The sequence below is a fragment of the Pristis pectinata genome, chromosome 30 (assembly GCF_009764475.1).
Source record: "Pristis pectinata isolate sPriPec2 chromosome 30, sPriPec2.1.pri, whole genome shotgun sequence".
Lineage (NCBI taxonomy): Eukaryota > Metazoa > Chordata > Chondrichthyes > Rhinopristiformes > Pristidae > Pristis > Pristis pectinata.
The window spans coordinates 8393471-8413689 of record NC_067434.1 but is presented as its reverse complement, the minus strand read 5'-3'; the positions used below and the strand labels follow the sequence as shown (position 1 = coordinate 8413689).

The 20219-nt window shown below is 41.2% G+C and overlaps 1 protein-coding gene across 1 annotated transcript; it reads left to right on the top strand.

Annotated features, from left to right (window-relative positions):
- The first annotated feature begins 1868 nt into the window (after window positions 1-1868).
- Window positions 1869-10743, top strand: LOC127584566 (nodal homolog). Its single transcript, XM_052041339.1, has 4 exons — window positions 1869-2118; window positions 5796-6311; window positions 6372-6577; window positions 10591-10743. The coding sequence occupies exons 1-4, from the start codon at window positions 1869-1871 to the stop codon at window positions 10741-10743; spliced, it is 1125 nt and encodes a 374-aa protein (XP_051897299.1).
- Window positions 10744-20219: the final 9476 nt, after the last annotated feature.

Here is a 20219-nt window from a genome sequence, read left to right as displayed (position 1 = left end):
GGCAAAGAGACAGCAGCTGAGGGAGACAATTCTGTAGGTTAGGTCCAACGCAAGTGAAGCACTGTCACCAAAGATAGAACACTGAAAATTGAGGATAAGCAAAAGATAAAATCTGAAAGAATGGTGAAAACTTGGAGGATTATAAACTGAAGGAAGCTTCAGAGATAGGAGAAAATTTAGTAAAGTAGAACACATGGATGAGAAGCTGAAAGTATAAAAATTTTGCTTTTTTAGATTTTAAAAAGTCAGCATATTCATTTAGTCCTACCTAAGGAATGGTGTAGAAAGAGGTCTTTTGGCCCAGCAAGCCAATCTTTTAAAGGGCTGTCCAACTGATCCCATTTCCTAGCTCGTTTTCCGTAGCCCTGCAACCACAAGATCATTTGAATTACTCAAATATTCAATTAAGTCGAGTTTATTATCGTATGCATAAGTACATGAATGCACAGGTGCAAAGGAAAACTTACTTGCAGCAGCATCACAGGCACATAGCATCCATTATATGAACAGCATTCACAAAAGAAACATAAATTAAACACAATGTTTACAGTCCATTTTAGTGCAAAATGATCAAAGTGGTCGTAGTGTTGCTAAACTCTAGTCATTAGGTATATGAGAGAGAGAGATTCTTGTACTTCACAGAAAGTACACAGTAATTTCACTTCTTTAAATAACTAAAATATTTTTTACACTTAAATTTTAAAAGTACATTGAAAGGGAAACGCTAAAACTTGTCAGTACATTGTAATCAAATGCTAAACGTCAGATGGATTTCCAAGAGCTTCTTGTTTCTATTCATCCGATACCAAGAATTGGTAAATACAATACTACTTCGGACAAGGTCTGGATGAAGGTGAAGGTTTATAAAACTATATAAATGTAATTGGTGAAATAAATTTGTATCAATTTATGTTGTCCAGCTCCACGTGCATTGATATTAGGAGCTAAAAGTAAATGTACAGAGTCCGCATTTTAAGCATGGACAACTAATTCAAATGTCCGGTTGTTCGATTTATCCCTGATTTTTTACAATCAAGAAAAGGTTTTCCTACGAAATAACTCATTGTTAAAAATGATTCTATGATTTTCACGCAAAAGTAAATTCTGAGGCGCAGGCTACATTGGCGATGCATTTATTTCAAAATGTTGTTTTAATGTACAACCCTGGGAATTAAATGTACACTGCACTTAAACCAACAACCAAAGCATTTTTAAAATTTCAAAAATAAACTTTATTCATGATAAAATATATACAAAAAGAATAAACGCAATGCAAAGCCCTTTACATACTTAGCATCATTTGGCCAATACATTCAATAGTGTACCACATACAAAATTGTGTCGGTTTGTAGCTGAGGTGCGGAGGATTAAAAGTGACATCCTGCGACTAGGAGGGAAGCCGGTCATGCAATGTGCTTTCATCTCGTTCAAACTGAGTTTATACCGAATGACTGTAAATTGCCCAGTAACTAGTTTCAATTTTCAGTTTGCTTTATGCAAGAGTGCTACGTAACAGCTTCACGGCGTGTCTATCACTTCTGCACTTCTAAAGCTCCATTATAATAAAACATCGAAACTCGGGAGTAACACTGAATAATTCGACAATTGTAAAGACAAAGGGAAAACGGTAGAACATAGAGAATACAAGTATAATTTCTGTTGTTTTGCAAACCTAATTACTACCTGTCATATTGATCATGAATGGGCAGAATTAGTAAAATAATGACTTTCGATGTGTCCGGGACAGTATGTGGGTAATGCGCATGGAATGGTTCTATATAAGGAGAGCGATCACACACACCGAGTTATCACTGATCTCAGTCAGCATGCAATTCCTAACCCCAGCATTGCTGGTGGCCCTAGTCTCAATGGTTCTAGGAAACCCAACCGGCAACTGGACTTGGCGTGTGTTGGAAACCAAACCGGGGCCTCCGCCGACCCGAAGGGAAGTAGCAGCTTTCATCCAGCGCTTGGAGGCTCGAAACATCAGCCTGAATCTCCCCTCGCATATGATCAACTTGTACCGCAGTTACAACTCGGGAAACTATACTGGTCTCTCCACTCACGAAAGGCCTGTGTTACCAGAAGTGGACACCGTGCGGAGCCTGGTTGCAAAGAGTAAAGTATTTATGTTATATAACTTGGTTCTCTGATTCCACGGTCTGGCAGGAGCTGGTTTCTGTTTCAGTCCCCCTTGGTCTCAGATCTCTCTCCCAGACACAGCCAATCTGGTCCAATCCACATTCACGGTTTGATGACTTTGAACAGGGATTGCCCAGGGGATCAAGGCATGTCATGGTCTGGTTTGGAATGCAAAATCTTTTCATTCTGTCTGTATTGTGGACAAATTCCCAGGAATTGGCATACCCCAATCCACATTCTGGTGAACACTCTAACACGGAGTGCTAACTAATTCCACGTCTTTTGTTTCTTCTCCACATCCATTTCTTAAAATACAAAGCTTTTCAAACCGTGCTTTTTAAAAGAAAACTTCTATTTCTATAGCGCCATTCAGACCCTCGGTCATTGAAGTGCTTTTGAAGTGTTGTCTCTGGTTAAGGTTCTCAAGACTGCAAAATGCAGGGGACAGAAAATCGGAAAACAGCTTGTCTGATGTTTGTCTAATATATAAAAGCTAGAGAAAGAGTTTCACATTTTATATCACAGTAAACCTGAAGAATACAATAATACTTTTCCGATTTTCTCTAGTGAAAAAGTCTCTTAGATCTATTCCCACCAACCCCTCCACTCCGGAATCCTTTAGTCGTTCCAATATCCCCTTTTGAGGTCGTTCAGATCAGGCAAGCGTTGCTGGAATGATAGAGTGATGGGTCACTGGTGGGTTGGGTGCGGGCGGGCAATTGTGCCTTTGGGAAGGGAGTTGGTTTCAGGAAAAACAGTGCAGGAGTTCTGTACTATTAAGTCATGTTAATGAGGAAATGGAACCGCATTCCGCTATCATTTCAGTATCTGGAGTGAGAGTGAAAAGAGAGAAGAAGAATGTACAGAAGTCACTCAAATTGTTGACGGAAATTTGGGCAATAAAATGAAAAGGAAATTATCCAACTGCTTATTACATGCGTTTCGTTTACAATGCTTTCTCCGCACGATTCATCCAATTTGCTGCATCTTCAAATATCTGGGTGTTATTACTGAAGGTATCCATCAGCAACTCTCAACCTGGTAAGATATCTCTCAATGGCGACACAAGAACTTCAAAACGGTCGCCCAGTCTGTGCTTGGTCTCGCCGACATAGAGGAGGCCACAAATATTTCTTAATGTTTGTATTCTTAAATTAGTGACTTAGCCTTGTGAGAGAAACTGAAAGCAACCCGGCCACCACCACCCCCATCCACCCACCCCATGATGAAGATAAGATTGACCTCTTTTTTTTCTGGTTTCATTAACATTGACTCCACAGATAGCGCAGTCCTGAAACACGGACTGTTCAAGTGTTAGGCAACTGTTGCCTTGAAGGATGGAATCGTTTTAATGTTCATTTTAAAAAATATAATTTCCCTTTTGGTCTTTCATTGAGAGTGTGTTTAGCGGTTATCGCTCTGTATATAGAAAGGTGGATGGATAGGTAGAGGATACAGGTACAGAGATTACATTATTTTTTTAAACTTATACCCTACCCTGGGGGGAAAATCCGCTTAACAAACTATCGATTGTCTTTTTTAATTGACAATATAATTACAGATTCTCAGAAACATGGTCTCTTTTCACAAATGCATCAATTAAATAGTCAAGCACTGTCCCTTTTATTATAAAGAAGCATTTCAAGTTCCTTTACTCCCGTTTCTACACCGCTGGATGGAGGTACTCGTGTTCTCTTCAATGGAAGACTACCCAGCATGCTCAGTAATTGAGACCCTTGTGCTCCCTAGTCTAAAATTAGGAACAGCCATTATTGAAATTACTTGCCTAATATTTACTCAGTATTGTAAGTATTTCTACCCCAGGTTAAAATATGGATGGGCTGCAACTGCTCCAAGGCAGAACCGCATGTTTATACTGAATAAAAACAGAAAATGATGGAAACATGTAGCAGGTCAAGCAGCGTCGAGGGGTATTTTCTCCTTCCACAGCTGTTGCCGGACTTGCTATTTCCAATATTTTCTGATTTTATTTCAGATTTCCAACATCAGCAGTTTTTATTTTTTTATTTTCATCCGCATGTTTACATTGGGAGTTGTTGCAACGATTATTCTACAACACATTGGTCTTAAAAATTCGTATTGGCGGTAGTACGAAACCTGTCATTATATACCGTTGATTGACGTTAATGAATATTGGCCGGAGAATGCGTGGTTCCCCCACCGTCTGCTGGGGATACTGAGCTCATCAACTGTATGACCGCCTCTCAGATCACTTCCCAAGTTTGAGAACGCTTCAATCTGGCTTGCTTTCAGTGCACGGCGCTAAGGATCAACCGGGTTAAAGCCACCAATATTATTTGGCATAACCGTGACTGGGTGATACCCTTACCCTGCTCTTCCCATTCTCCTACACCAGCTCCAAAAAGAAACAGAACATGCATTCAAAGGAACAAATTAATATTCTTTTTCTTTTGGGTGGGGGGAATTTGGACGGGGAACGGTGGTGGAATGGAATTGTTGTTCTACTTGTCCGGAGCTGTGGTCGTTATTGTGATGTAGGCAAATTTTCACAAAAAGCAATCAAATAACGACCAAAAACTCCGGTTTGGTGAAGAGGTTAGGGAATATATACTAGCCAGGAAATTGTTCAGACATCGCCGCCGCTTCTAAGCCCAATTGAGCAGGCAGTCTAGATGGTAGTTTTAGATCTCACCTTCAGGATGTGCAGTGCCTGAGGTGCTGTGCTGGGTGAGGTGGTAACCCGGACCTCGCCCTATCACTCAAGTGGCTGAAGAGATTCCGCGAAGCTGAGCAGGGAAGTGTCCTGGTCACGGAACCTACGGACGTTCATGTCTTGAGCAGAGTTTGGGTCATTTTTGTTACTTTTGAGCTTTCTTGATATTGTGGCATTTAGATGGTTATAAACATACAACAGTATTTTTCTGTTTCTGAAATTTCAAACGAAATAGTCACAATGTGAAGACACAAGAGACTGCAGATGCGGGAATCTGGAGCAACAAAGAAGATGCTGGAGGAACTCAGTGGGCCGAGCAGCATCTATGGGAAGAAAGGAATTGTCGACGTTTCCAGCGATCCTGATGTAGAGTTTCCACCCGAAACGTCAAAACAACAAACTTCACGTCAGTGATAACAAATCTGATTCTCACGTCAACAATTCCTTTCCTCCCACAGATGCTGCTCGACCTACTGAGTTCTTCCAGGAGATTGTCTGTTGGTCACAATGTGAAATTGGATCGAGTGGTACTCATTCTTCAGGCATTGCCGTGCTCAGACTGCACGGCGCTTTAGCTTTGCCTACGGTGTCAATCCCTCGCTTCTTCCCTTCCTCGCCAGTATATGCTGACATATGTTAGATCTCTACAAATGCAGGGCCTTATTCCCTCTTCATTCTGTGCAGCCCTGGCTACTGAACCATGAGGTTTCGCATCCAAACTAATCCTTTCCTCGCCCAGTCTTCAAACTTGCCACCAAACGTCACTAGGTGGGAATCAGAGAGGAGCTCCCCGGTTGATACCTGCTCCAGATATACCAAAGCCACTTGTAGACCATACCATTTCGCGTTTTCAGCGGGGACTAGGTATTGAGCCCAGGGGTCCTCTGTTCACTCTGAGCGGCAGACAAGATGTTTGTCACACCCAGCTGATTTAATCCCTGTTGTTGGCCTTTCCCAGGTTTCCGTCACAATGGGAGCCGGTGGATTGTCACCTTTGACATGTCCACACTTACCCCAAATGAGAAGCTTCAGTTCGCCGAGTTGAGGATCTGCTTGCCCGCCTTTGCCGAGTCCTGCTCCCTCTTGGAGATCCACCACCAGTCTCAATACCCGAGTGGACCCACCATCTGCCAAGACCAGCTCGTCTTGGGTTCCTTTCCTCCTGATTCTGTGCTGGAAGACACGGCGGAGTGTGCCGTTTACAACATGACCAACATCCTGCACCACTGGATGAACCGCAACAAGTTTGGTGCTGTTGGTGGGCAAGGTGGGCTCCAGCGGCCGGGGAGCCTGGTCTGCAAGAGGAAGCGCTCGCTGCCTGAAGCCAACACCAAGGGCAGGCTGGAGACCAAGGAGATGGCCCTGCTGTTGGTTTTCTCCTGGAGACCCGAGCAGAGTTGCTCAGATAGCTCTTCGCTTCTCAAAGACGCGAAGGGCTCCAAGCGAGTGCGGAAGCCCCGAAAAAGGAAGAGTCGTCGGTTAAAGCAGGGTAGGAAGACTGCCCGTGGCAGAGGTAGAGCTGAGGGCAGCGGAGCTCCCAGGTACCGACACGCCCGGCACCACAGTAAGGGAAGCAACCCGACCCCGTGTCGCAGGATCAAGTTTGAAATTAAATTTGGTAAGATCGGCTGGGGCGCCTGGGTCATCTTCCCTAAGGTGTACAACGCTTTCCGCTGCGAGGGAGAGTGCCCGATTCCAACCAGGGAGGATGCTAAACCCACCAATCATGCTTACATGCAGGTAGGGTCCTTAATGCCACCCCGAGGTAAATATCACTTCTTGGGCTGTAATGCCACTTTTAATGACTGACAGAAGAGTTTGTTGTTACTATCGATTGCAGCAGGTCTTCCTTCAACCTTGATTGCTTCCAGTAGGGTCTGGGATCCTGAACCTGAATCAATCGTTTGGTAGCCTTACAATAAATCATATATATTGTACAGAAAAGAAAGCGTATACCGTGTGCCTCATGTGTCTACTCCAGTTCCTCAACTGCAGCTTTCACCTTTACCATACAATAAAATCATAGCTAATCTGATGGGCCTCAACTTCACCATCTTGTCTGATCCACATAACCTCTGACTCCTCTTTCAACCAAAAATCTATCTCAGTCTTGAATATATTCAATGGCCCAGCCTCGAGTTTTCTGGAGTACAGAATTGCAAAGATTCATCATCTCCACACAGAAATTTTTCTTCTTAAATAGACAACCCCTCATTTGATGTCCCTTAGTTCTAGATTCCCTCATGAAATAAAACATTCTCTCAGAATCGTATGTTTCATTCTCTCCCATGCTTCTAAATTCCATTAAGATTGGCCCAACCTGCTCAACCTTACATACTTCCAATCCCTTCATCCCCAAAATCAATCTAATGAACCTTCCCTCAACAGCCTCCAATGCAAGTGCCTCACTCCCTAAATAAGAAGTCCATAACTATAGATAATATTCCAGGTGTAGTCTCACCACAGGAAAATTGTAGCAAGAATTTCTTATTTCATGCTCCATCCCCTTTGTAATGAAGGTCAACATTCTATTTGCCTTCTTTATAACTTGCTGTACGTGCAGGCTAATCTGTGTACAAGGATACCCAGATCCTTCTATGCAGCAATATTCTGTAGTTTCTCTCTATGTAATCAACAGTATACTTTATGACTCTTCCTTCCAAAGGGGATAACTTCACATCCCCTTCATTTTGGTCCATGTGTTTAACCCATCTATATTCCTTTGCAGACTATCTGTGTCCTCCTGTTTTACTTCCTCCTTTGTACTATCAGCAAATTTGGCTACAATACACTTGGTCCCTTAATCTAAATCATTACCATAGATTATAAATAGGCAAAGTCCCAACAGTAATCCCTCTGGCACCTCATTAGTTACAGTTTGCCAACCTGAAAATGATCCACTCATCCTGACTCCTGTTGTTTTGACAATCCTCCATCCACGTAAATGCTGTGTCCTCAATGCCATGAGCTCTTAACTCGTGTACTAACCTTTTCTGAGGCACCTTACCAAATGTCTTCTGGAAATTCAGATACACCGCATCTACTGGTTCCGCATAACTCACCCTGCTTGCAACATCCTCAAAGAAGTAATAATCTGTCAAATATGATTTCCCTTTCGCTAAACCATGGTGACTGTGCTTGATAGCATTTTGATTCTCTAATTGTTCTGCTATTACTTCTGGTCAAAACTGACAAAAATGTTCTAACAACCCTCCGAGAAAAAAACTGGCAAAAATCCGAAGTTTGTGCCTGTCAGTTAATGATCCACCAAATAACGGAAACAATCTTTTATCAGTTATCCTTTCAACTGTTCATAGTTGAGAAAATTTCCATTGGATTCCCCTAAACCTTTCTCTGGTCCAGTGGGAAATGTCTGTAATTTTTAACTTTTCTTTATCACTCATACCTCTGGATTCATTATTCAAATTCTCTCTTAGCTGGCCTATCATTCTACACCCCATATACTGTGAACTCTGCTGCCTGTATTCTTACTCACACTCTAGACTCATTCATTCACCAGCACAATGCACAGTGACTTTTTCTAGTTCCCAGCTATGCAATTTCAAAGTTCTCTTCTTCCCTCACTATCTCTTTAACCAATTCCAGTCCTATCATTTAGAATTCTGTTCTTTAGTTCTAGTCTTTTGCACCTTTTTTCATTCCTTTTTCTCATAATGCCAGCACCTTCTGCCTGCTAGACCTCAGGTCCCAAATTCTCTTCCTAAACAATTTTCCTTAAAACAGCCTGATAAGGTATTCAGTCACCCATTCTGTAAGTATGTATCCTGTGTCTATAAATGCTTTAATATTTTTTAAACATTCTAATAATCTTAACTAAAAAGATAATAGCTTGATTTTTTTGAAAATGTTACTGAATATCAGAAATGTTCAGCTCTTGTATGCTGGGTTTGTTCTGCACCCCCTCACAAACTCCCTCCACTATGTGATGCCCACATATCTTGTGGAAGATCCCATCTTATACCTCAGGGTCTTACCATGAGTGATAGAGCTAGCTTCTTCCCACTAGTTCCTGCTGGGGAAAGTGCGTAAGCTAAATGTGCTGTTCTCAAAGGTCAATGGTAACCTCAGGTGGCTTGCCACTGACCGCAATTTCTCAACCAATTGCCTTGGGTTAATTCTTATTACAGTCCAATGAAATGCTTTGTTACATTTTTTGAAGTAAAAGTCAAAAGTCTTTTATGAAAGTTTAGCTACAAGGATACTGTGCAAAATCAGGACACTGTAGAAGTATACATGTTCCAGAAATCACAGTACATTTACCACACAGGAGGCCATTTAGTTCATTGTGTTTGTGCTGGTCAATAATGTGCTATCCAATCTAATCCCACATTCTAATACTCTCTATAGCCCTGGAAATGATACCCCTAAGTGTTTATTAAATGTGATGTCAGTTTCAATCTCAATCACCTGTAGATAAGTTTTCTCCTCTTCTCCCAAATACTTTAAATCTACACCTCCCATTCCTGCTGATCCCCTCCATCCCCCAAAGTTCTCTTCAAAGAACTTGAATTGCATTTTGGCTTCATCCCTCACTATCTCTTTAACCAATTCCAGTCCTATCATTTAGAATTCTGTTATTTAGTTCTAGTCTTTTGCACCTTTTTTCATTCCTTTTGAACTCCACTGGTAAACTAAGCCCCTCATAAACTTATGCTTCCTTAAGTTTCCCTTCAGTCTCTACTGTTCCAAAGAAAACAACCCAGGCTTATGCGATCTTTCCTCATAGCTACCGTTTTTCAAGCCCTAGCAACATCCTCATAAATCTCCTCTGCACCCTCTCCAGTGCAATCATATCTTTTTTGTAATGTGGTGACGAGAAATGACTGCATCATCTCACCCATAGGATGGGTGGCAAGGATTTGGTATTTGACTTTGAGAAGAAGCCTGAGTCTTGGCGTTTAATGCTTCAACTAGAGTGTTTTACTCACTTGAAGGCATTAATGCAAGCATAACAGTTATGTTTATTCCAGATTTTCCAGTTTTAGCTTTGATAGCATAAACATTACACCACCATACCTATATGAATTGCAAAATTGACATAATTAAAATGAACACATTTAACTGAATTTTAATAGTTTGGCTCTTCAGTTTGCTTACTTACCATTGGAGAAATATGATATCACTCTATAAGTGTTATCAATTCACCAAATGGAACTGCACAGGAAAATCAAATACAACAATATGTGTTAGCATGCAAAGAAATCCCATTAATTCATTCCAACAATTATCAATGAAAAGATGCATATAGCGGGAACTGTTTTGTAAATTGCCCTTTGGGAATTGAGCTCTATCCAATTCAGGAAGTCAGGATAAAAGTCTCCTGCCTTTGGACATAAACCTTTTGCAAGATGCTGGTCAGGGAACTGTGCAGGATGGTACTGAGGCTGGTGCATGTCTCCTTGATATGAAATGATGCAGTAAAAATCAGACAGTTTAGTTTTGTGCTGGGAAAACTGAGGGGGCAGGTTTTACAGGGTAATCTGTGATGTTATGCATGCACATGGGCAAGTTTAGGCCAAGTTGTCATGATCTCTGTATTCAAAAGGCCTCCCAATGTGTTTTGCTCTGGTCCACATATGCAAAATAGTTGCTGTGACTCCCTCAGCGGTGCTATTTAATGAATCTGTACCTTCAGGAAGTAGAGACACAGAGTGAAGTCAATATATATTAAGATGAACCTTACTGTAACATGTGTTTTAAGAATTTTGAACCATGTATGTTTTTATTTTCAGAGTTTGCTCAAATTCCATCATCCAGCAATGGTGCCTTCCCCTTGTTGTGTCCCCACAAAGCTGAATCCAATGAGCATGCTGTACATAGAAAAGGGTGAGGTGGTGTTGCGCCACCATGAGGACATGGTGGTACGAGAGTGTGGCTGTCGCTGACTTAACTTCCTGCATTGACTTGTGTCAAGATATAAGCCTGCGTGGTATCGGCATGATCGAGTGGCTGGGTATTATAGATTGCTCTGCAGTTATGGATTCTACAGTTGAACAGCTAACTGGTCAAGCAGTCCTGGGCATTGGTGGTTGGAGTAAACAAGAGTAATCTTTCCCAGAAGTAAAAGTACATGGACAGATTTGTAGAACTGGGTGGAAATGGTTTCAGCAGTCAAGTAATCACCAGAAGTTGTCCAATGGTAGTGGCACTGCATCCAGAAAAAAGTTGCTGCCTCCTGGAAAAAATGTGGAAGATGGAAGGGGGCAAGCAGATGCAAAAAGTTAAAACTATTTTGTTGTATATTATCTAACATTGAAAATGCTCCTGATTATATTTTTATAGCTCTTGATTAATATGGCTGTACAATCAGCAAAGTATTTATATAAAAAAACTTAATCCATTGTTGATTCTTGCATTGTTTACTTAAGCTTTGTGTACAGTTTTCTTTTAAAAGCAGCACATTTTCTTTGATATCTCCTGTGATAAAGGCAGTGTGCAACTGATTAATAAAGAAAACAAAACTTCAAGTTCAATCAAATTCAATGTTAGCCAAGTTTAGCTTGTGTGGCCTGCGCTTCTGGAGTGGTAATCAGTCAGGGACATCACCTGTGATATTTGTCCAGCATGCTTAACTGTAAAGTTCACACACACACACACACATATAGATATATACATCTATGATTCTTTGCAGAGTTGAAAGATCCGTGAATGCTCATTATATAGAATGGGTATTCAGAGCTCAGAATAGTGCCTGCTGATGAGGGGCATTACCTCTGTACATGAAAGCATTGTCAGTGGCTAAAGAACCCCTTGAGTATCAAGTTAATTTTTCATGTCTGGGACCTTTCATTGTAATATTAACTGCTTCTTTTTCCATAGTTGTTCCCTGCCCTGCTACATGTTTCAAGCATTTTTTGTTTTTATTTCAGATGTCCAGCATCTGTAGTCTTTTTTTTTTAATTTTCCTTAAGTACTTAATCATCCTCAATTTAGAAAATCTGCTTTGATACCCTGCAATGAACATATATTCCTAAAGATTAACACGTGACAACTGGAAATGCAACTCGAGTTGAACACCTACACTTGGACTTTTGAGCGAACTTGACGCTTCGTATCTGGAAAATTCAGAGACTGGATGACAAGTTGAAGTATAACTCATCGTCAGGGCTAAAGGAAAAGTTGAGACACAAGAGACTGCAGATGCTGGAACCTGGAGCAACACACTAAAAGCCGGAGGAACTCATGTCCGGGAGCATCTATGAAGTCCAGATGAAGGGTCTGGAGCCGAAACGCCGACTGTCCTTTTCCCTCCATAGAGGCTGCCTGACCGGCTGAGTTCCTCCACTTTTTCGTGTGTTGCCTGAAGGAAGGGTTAACGAGTGGCTCAGGCATATAGAGCTTCAACAAGCCAAGTGCCAATTGCTTGCTCAGTAAACCGTCAGCATCGATCGGGCCTGTCCCCAAAATATCCATCCACAACCTCCCTGACCTGCTGAGTGCTTCCAGCATGTTCTGTTTCAGATTTCCATCGTCTGCAATTTTTTTTGATTTTTCATGAGGTAAAATGTGTTAATTTTTCCGTTCACTGATCTGAGGGGAAGACGGCGGCCCCATCCCTGTGCAGAATTCACTCAGCAGCAGGGCACAGGAGAAGCAGGAGGCCTGTCGGTAACCGACACTCGACGAAAAAAGACGTCTCGGGAGGATTGATCAAACTAAAGGGAAACACGTCCTCAGCCGGCAGTGGGTCTCAGCAACTCAAAACCGAGCGAACTACAAATCCTCTCACCTCCGCTGATGCAGTCGGGAGGCGGGTAGGCGCTTCCACAGAGGGCGGGACTTCAACGGGTTACGTCAGAGGGCGGGGCTGATGACATTACGTCAGAAAGGGCGGTATTGGATTGGGCGCCGCTCGCCCGGATTGTCATGGAGTCTTTGGAAATCAAGGCATCTTCTTGACGCTGCTGGGAACCACCCGGGATAAAATACAAGGGTATCAATATTTCTTTCATGGTTTTTGAACACCATTGGTTATTATAAACATGTATAAAATGGAGACATTTGCTTTTTAAGGGGACAGGTTTGGAGGCTGTAATGGAGGCAACAAATCAAAATCAACAAACCCTTCCCTCTCTCAGCTGGACTGAGGGGAAAATACTCAAGTCAAGTTTATTGTTGTCATAGCCAGACATACACAGGGCATAAATGTCATGAAAATTAACTTTTAGCGGCGGCAGCAGCAGCAGAGTTCCCCGATGATGGATGGCACCTTTCGGAGATATCGCCTCTTGTAGATGTCGTCGACGGTGGGGAGAGCCGCACCATGATGGAACTGGCTGAGGCCACTACTCTCTGTAGCCACTTGCATTCCTGTGCATTGGAGTTTCCACATCAGGCTATGCAACCAGTCAGAATGCTTTCCACTGTACATCTGTAGAATTTTGTCAGAGTCTCTCAGATCCTGTTCGAGGGCAACATAAGAAATAGGAGAACGAAAAGGCCATATGGGCCGTCAAGCTGCATTTTCTTGCCCGGCCCCCATAATCTTTAGCCTCCCTTTTAGTTCTGGACTCTCTCAGTCTCAGACTTGAATACATTCAGTGATTCTGCCTTCTCAGTTCTCTGGGGTAGAGAATCTAAAAAGATCCATGACTCAAAAAAGAATATATTTCTTAATCTGCCTTTCAATGGAGCCCCTTTTATTCTGAAACTATGCGCTCAAATTCTAGATTCCCTTCATGAGGGGCAACAACCTGCTAGCAGCGACACTGTCAACCCTCCTCAGGATTTTGAAAATCATTGATTACCAATGAAGTCACCTCTAATTCTCAACTCCAGTACAGATCCAACCTGCTCTATGGTTGCTCATAACACAACCCTTTCATCCCAGGAATCAACCTAGTAAACCTTATCTGAACTGCTCACAATGCAAGTTCATCTTTCTTAAATAAAATCAAAACTGGACACAATACTATAGGTGTGGTCTCACCACAAACATACTGTAGTTGCTACAAGATTTCCATCATTTATACTCCACCCCCTTTGCAACACTCCATGAGACTTCCAATTTGCTGTACCTGCAAGCAGACTATATTTCATATACATGGACACCCTAGTCACTCTCCACTTAAACAAGTCTGCTCTGTATTCTTACCAAAGTGGACAACCTCGCATACTCCATCTGAGAATTGTTGGCCTCTTCATTTAATCCATTTATATCTTAGTGCAAACTTTCATGTCTTTCACCCAACTTGCTTTCCCACCCATCTTTGAGTCACCAGTAAATCTGGATACAACACTCTACGTCCCTTCATCTAAGACTGGAAATAGACTGTAGAGACTGTAAATAATCCAGTCCTTGTTCTCCCTGTAGGACTCCACTAGTTGCAGTTTTCCAATCTGAGAATGACCCATTTATCCTGACTTTTTAAACTATTGGTTAGTGATCCTCTATCCATGCTAAATGTATCAGCTGTATTGTCTTATGACCTTATCTTGTGGCACCTTTTGGGATTCCAAATATACTAAATTTGCTGGGTTCCCCAATAACCACTTTGCTAGTTCATTACATCCCCAAATAAGTTGATCAAGATCTCCATAGTGCACACAGTGAATAGGTTCCCAATGTGACAGAAGTACTGTGATCAACAGAGTAGGCAAAGCAAGGGCTGGAGATGTACATGTCACAATGGATCTAGTGATGCCATTGGTTAATATTTTGAACAATAGCTGACATTCTGTACATCATGATATAGGCATGAAAGAAGAGCAGATTATAAAGAAAGATCAGTTATTGTCCTGTATGTGGTGAAGAACAAAGAAGCACTGCAGCGAATTATGACCCAGTTTCTATCACCCAACCAATGAAAATCAAGGAACCCCTTGAAATAGTGTAAATCCAGACCCTGACCCACCTCTTGCTGCTGCAAAGGACCAGATCAAGGATCTCACCTACACAAGCCGCACAGTTCCATCCCAAGAGCAGCTCCCTTAACTGGTAGGAGCTGGGAAAAGCAACAATAATCTGGAAGTTGATAGAATGGGGTTCTATGTGGATGGAAGACAAGGGCAGGTTAAACTAAGTAATCACAGGCCAGTTAGTCTAATTTTGGTGGTGGGCAAACTTCTAGAATTACTTCTGAAGGAGTGGATAAATCTTCAGCAACACAAACTGGAGGAACTCAGCAGGTCCAGCAGCACCTATGCAGAGAAATGGACAGTTGACGTTTTGGGTTAAGACCCTTCATCAGGACTGGAAAGAGGGGAGACAGCTAGTATAAAAACAGGGGGGGGGGGAAAGCAAGAACTGGGAGGTGATAGGTAGAAGTGACAAAGGGCTGAAGAGGATAGAATTTGATAGAGGAAGACTGGACCATGGATTAAAGGGAAAGAGGTGGGGAGGGGAACCAGTGGGAGGAATGTGTAGGTGATGGTCAGATGGAGAGAGTGGGGAAAGAGGAAATAGATAGGGTGATGGGGGACGGTGGGATCAGGAAAATAAAACTTCATTTAGGAAGGCACCAACTAACCACAGACGACTAACATGGATTTGTTAAGGGAAGATCATGTTTAACTGATTTTTAAGTAACAAGGGATCATCTTCCTATCACTGTTAGGTCAATTAGTTACAGATTAGTATAGACCTTAGTTAAATCTTAGTTAGAATTAGTTAATTAGTACAGATGTGCACTACAGATTCAAAACGTGCCAGACCACAGGAGTTGGCAGACCACAGAATGCCAGACCAGAGTGTTTCAACCTGTACATTTTAATAGCTTTCCCATGACATATATTGCTGCTTTTTTATTTTTTTTTATTTCTTGTTCTTCCATAGAGATACAATTACTTCTTGAAGTCTAAAAGACAAGCGCACTCCAATTCTAGTATCTCAGTTGGTCCTGAATTTAGCCATTTCATGACATTCCTTCAGCTGTCAAAATCCTAAATTCTGGAATTCCTTCCCCAAAACTCTTCCATCCATTATGACGCTCCCTAATATCTACCTCCTCAACCCAGCTTTTGGTTATTTGTCCAAATATCTCTTTATATGGCCCATTATATCAATGTTATATTTAATCAAAACTGTCAGTTTGCTGTGTTAGAAGTACCACATAAATGGAAACACTTCAAATATTGGAATTACATTTGCGACATTGCAATCTGATGGGATTATTGCCAAATTGAGTCCAGTTTGGAAGATTACGGCTAAAGCATCTGCAATCTTCACTTATTTGTTACCTACATCCCTTAGGATGCAAACCATCATCTCCTGTGGATTTGAATGAGCAGAAGGTTAAGGTGTTCAAATTTGGTACTGAATACAGTGAAAAGATAAATAGGGCTTACAGAAACAACTTTTGATAGGAAGTCCATAAAATGGGAATGTAACATTGTTATCATTGGACGCTTCAGGAATAATGTCAAATAGCATTTCTTCACAAAATACTGGTGAGTTAGGCCAATTAAAAATATCAAAACCGAAATTGAGCACTGCTTTGATTTTTTTTAAACATTATTTGTATCTTCAAATCTTTCCATGGCCTTAACCCTCCCCATTTCTGTAATATCCTCCAGCTTCAAAACCATCCAAGATTGCTGCATTTCAGTCTCTTGATCATTCCCAATTTTAAATCTTTGTGGCTATTACCTTCAGTTATCTAGACCCAAAGTTATGGAATTCCATTCGTAAGCTTTTCTCCCTACCTCCCCTTCATCCTTTAGGGTGCACCTTAAAATATATTCCTGCAATAGTCCTAATATCTCCTTTTGTGGCTCAGTCAAATTTTGGCTAATAGTGTACCTGTGTAAGAATTTGGGACTACGTTGTTATTTTGTTAGGCAAAGATGTAGATCAGTCATGCTGCAACTGAATGACAGCACAGGCCTGATGACTAATTACTTGCCTCCTCTGGCTCCTATGTTCTAAAATACTACAGTAGTTTCTAACCACATGACTTCTTATCATTTGAAAAGTCATCTCAGAAGAAAAACTAGATTTTCCCTGATCACCACACAGAGCAAAGCAATCCAGTTTGCACGAATATAAATAATGTAGCCTATACTTGCTATAAGCTCTGTTTCTTAACAGTGTATAAATATGGAAGAACTTGTAAACTGTTGGGCCTTGCCTAGCAGGGCTATCCCAGGTTTGGGATCTTGGTTAGTTTCTGTTAGTGAGGATCTGAAAAATAACTATCTCATTAGGTTATGGCCCATAATTAAAATATTTAGGCAATACTGGGTTGTCTCTCCAATTTATTTCCTTCATTTTACCTAGTTTGTTTATTACAAAAACAAGTTTATCCAATTCATTGTAGCAAATATTTGTTAGGATAAAGAACAACTAACCTGGAGTTCATTTAGCACTTTTCTGTCCCAAGAGAGTTTTTAAAACAAAACACCCCAAGCTCTGGAATTCCCTCCCTAAATCTGCAATCTCTCCTTAAAGACACTTAGAGTGCATTCTCCAGACATTTGGTCACCATCCACTGTTTCCAGTTATGCTCCTTTTTGGGACATTTTATTCCATGCAAGTACATATTGCTGCTTTGAAGGCAAAATATTTACAACTCAATCTTACTAACAACATACACCATAGGCCTGAATTTACAATCATTTTCTGACATGCCAAAGCAGATTACAGCCAACTGCAGTGCAAGAAACCAGTATGGACAAAGCAAACTCTCACAGCCTGTTCCTGATAAAATTGTTTTAGTGTTGTTAGTCAAGATAATAGTTGCCAGAAAATTGCGAGAACCCCTATTTGTTCTCAAATAGTGCTATTGTATCTTGTGTGTCTGAAGAGAGCATCAAGCCAACTACTATCTTCATGAATTCAAGCTGACACTAATGGAGTGCTGAGAAGTACTTTATTGTTGAAGGTACTCCCTTTTGAGCATCAAACTGAAACTGCTTAACCTGTGGTCATAAAAGGCCATATCTCACTCCTCAAAACACATAGCAAGGATATTCTCCCAGTTGCCTAACCAATACTAGGTTACTGTGCAGCATAATGCTCATCTGCACCAGGAAAGTTCAAATCCTCCAAAAACAATCTCAAAAATTTCTATTGGGAAACTCATCAAGAAGACAGCATTACTACCCATTAAAAAAAGAAATCAACCACTCTTTCATTCCCCCCCCCCCCCCCCCCCCCCCCACCCGCCATTCATTTGAAGAGTAGTCAGTTAAGCTTTCACAGTGTTTCTCTCTCCATCCAGCACTGGAGCTTCTACTTGTATAAATATAGGGTGTATCAAACTTAGAACATCATGTTCTGAGTGGCTTAATATCCTCTTGTTTATGGTGCATGGCCAAAAGAAATCCAATGTCAGGCTCTCAACAGGTTGTACAGAAGTTCAAAGGATATGCAGTAGGACTTTTGGAAGACATTATACCAAGAAAGGCACAAGAATTATCCTGTTATCACCAGATGTTGCTGATGTCTCTTTCGATTATATGCATCCACAATTGTTTGAAGACATTACCCAGGATACTGGTATCAGCTATCTCCAGTATTTATTTCAGATTTCATGGAAGGATGAAATGCTCCATGAATCCACATTTCAAGCCAAAGATCTTCTGCCATTCAATCAATTGGCATGACCAACTGTATATTTTTAAAATCACACGAAACTGGACAATAGTTCAAAATACAATATAAAAGGATAAAGTTTATTTTTTTTGGAATTAATATTCCATACAAAGATTCTTCTTTTCCATTGATGGTAAATCCAGGTTGCATCAACATACCCATAGCGCCACCCAACTACATACAGCTTGCCAACAGATGTGATTTAATAAGAGGATTAGAATAATGAAGCTGCCACCATGAAAATCAGAGGGTGGGTACTTTTCATACAGTGGCCATCAATTCAATGTTTGCCTGAAATTGGTGCCAATCTAATAACTTTCTATCAACTTCTGAGATTACAGGCCCTCCAGAATTGCTCTGGAGTTCCCAAGAAATAAAGAGCAAGGAGCAACCCACAAAAAAGAGATGCATCATGGAAACAGGGCCTTCAGCCCACAGAGTCCATGGTGACCATCAACCACCCATTTACACTAATCCTACATTAATCCCATTTTTATTCTCATTAACTCTCCCCAGATTACTGGGTCAAAAAGAATTGTTTTATTTTAAATCTGCTTTGAACAAATTTTTTTTGATATGGAAGAAGGACTTTTTGATTGATATAGAGGAATCATCCAAATCAGGGATGTGCAAACTATCGCTTTCTGAACAGAGGCAGCACAGTACACCACATGGTTGAGGTGGTCAGTCATGTGATGACATCTCCAGGAATATGCCCCACCTGAACTGAAGCAGAACCCAAGTCTGTATCTGATAGCATTCTTAAGTGTGGTGCATCAAAAACCGCCAAAGTAACAGTTCTGCTTTCAAAGAGCCGCAGATATTCAAATGTAGGTTCAGACTCCATCCAATAAGAAACTGCAATCCAGCAAAACAAAATAAATAGCACCCATGACATTATGGCAAGCATCAAACTTGTCACCAAGGCAGATGCCCCTATTGTTATTGAAGTAAGTTTTCTACCACCAATCCAAACTACTCCTACCATCATAGAACTTGGCTTTTAAAATTGTACAGTGATGTACTCAGTACAAAAGCTAACATTCACATACATTCAGCTTGTGCACTATGTACACCACTGGTACCTAGTACGTAAAATGCTGTTGCAGTTTTCGTTCTTTCAAACTACTCTGTGATGAAAGTGAGATTCCTCTGGCTATGGCACTTAGAATATAACCCAAGAAATTCTCAAATGTACAAACCAGAAATAGCAAGGGCTCCATTGCTAACTTACATTCCTATTTTTAATTCTCACACATCAACTGAAAATGAAAACTTCAGAACCCACTCAAAGTTAGTCCAGGATCATCAATTTGGGTGCAGGCTCCCAAAAAAATTACCACGATAGTTGAGGGCAGCTGACTTGTACTGAATTTGAAGCATCATATTTCCTTACAACACAGGAGACCATTCAACCCATCAAGTCTATGCCAGCTCTCAGAGCAATCCCGTTCCGCCCCCCCCCCCCCCCCCCCCCCATTACCCATTTACACTGGGGGGTAGTTTGCAATAGCCAATTAACCTATCAGCATATTTTTGGTAAGTGAAGGGAAACCAGAAAGCCTGGGGAAAACCATGAATCAAATAGAGAGGGAGGTAGACAACATCCAAGTTTTAAAAAGGCACCTTTCTGGGTTACAGGTCAGTGGTAAAGAATTGAACGTGGAGAGCATGAGCCAAGTAGTTTAATCTCTGCCCAATAATGCTGAAGGATAGGGACACTCTAGCTTCAGTGAGGCAAGAGTTGAAACAAAAGTGAATTGATCTACACAAAAAGGCATGACATTAGAAAGTTGCAGAATGGCAGGAAGGACAACCAAGCATCAA

Bases quoted from the DNA above. Each gene is read 5' to 3' on its own strand.
- LOC127584566 (XM_052041339.1), top strand. From the start codon at position 1,869: ATGGTTCTAGGAAACCCAACCGGCAACTGGACTTGGCGTGTGTTGGAA. The intron at 2,119-5,795 runs GTAAAGTATTTA...GGCCTTTCCCAG, and splicing joins GCGGAGCCTGGTTGCAAAGA to GTTTCCGTCACAATGGGAGC. The intron at 6,312-6,371 runs GTCGGTTAAAGC...AGGGCAGCGGAG, and splicing joins GCCCCGAAAAAGGAAGAGTC to CTCCCAGGTACCGACACGCC.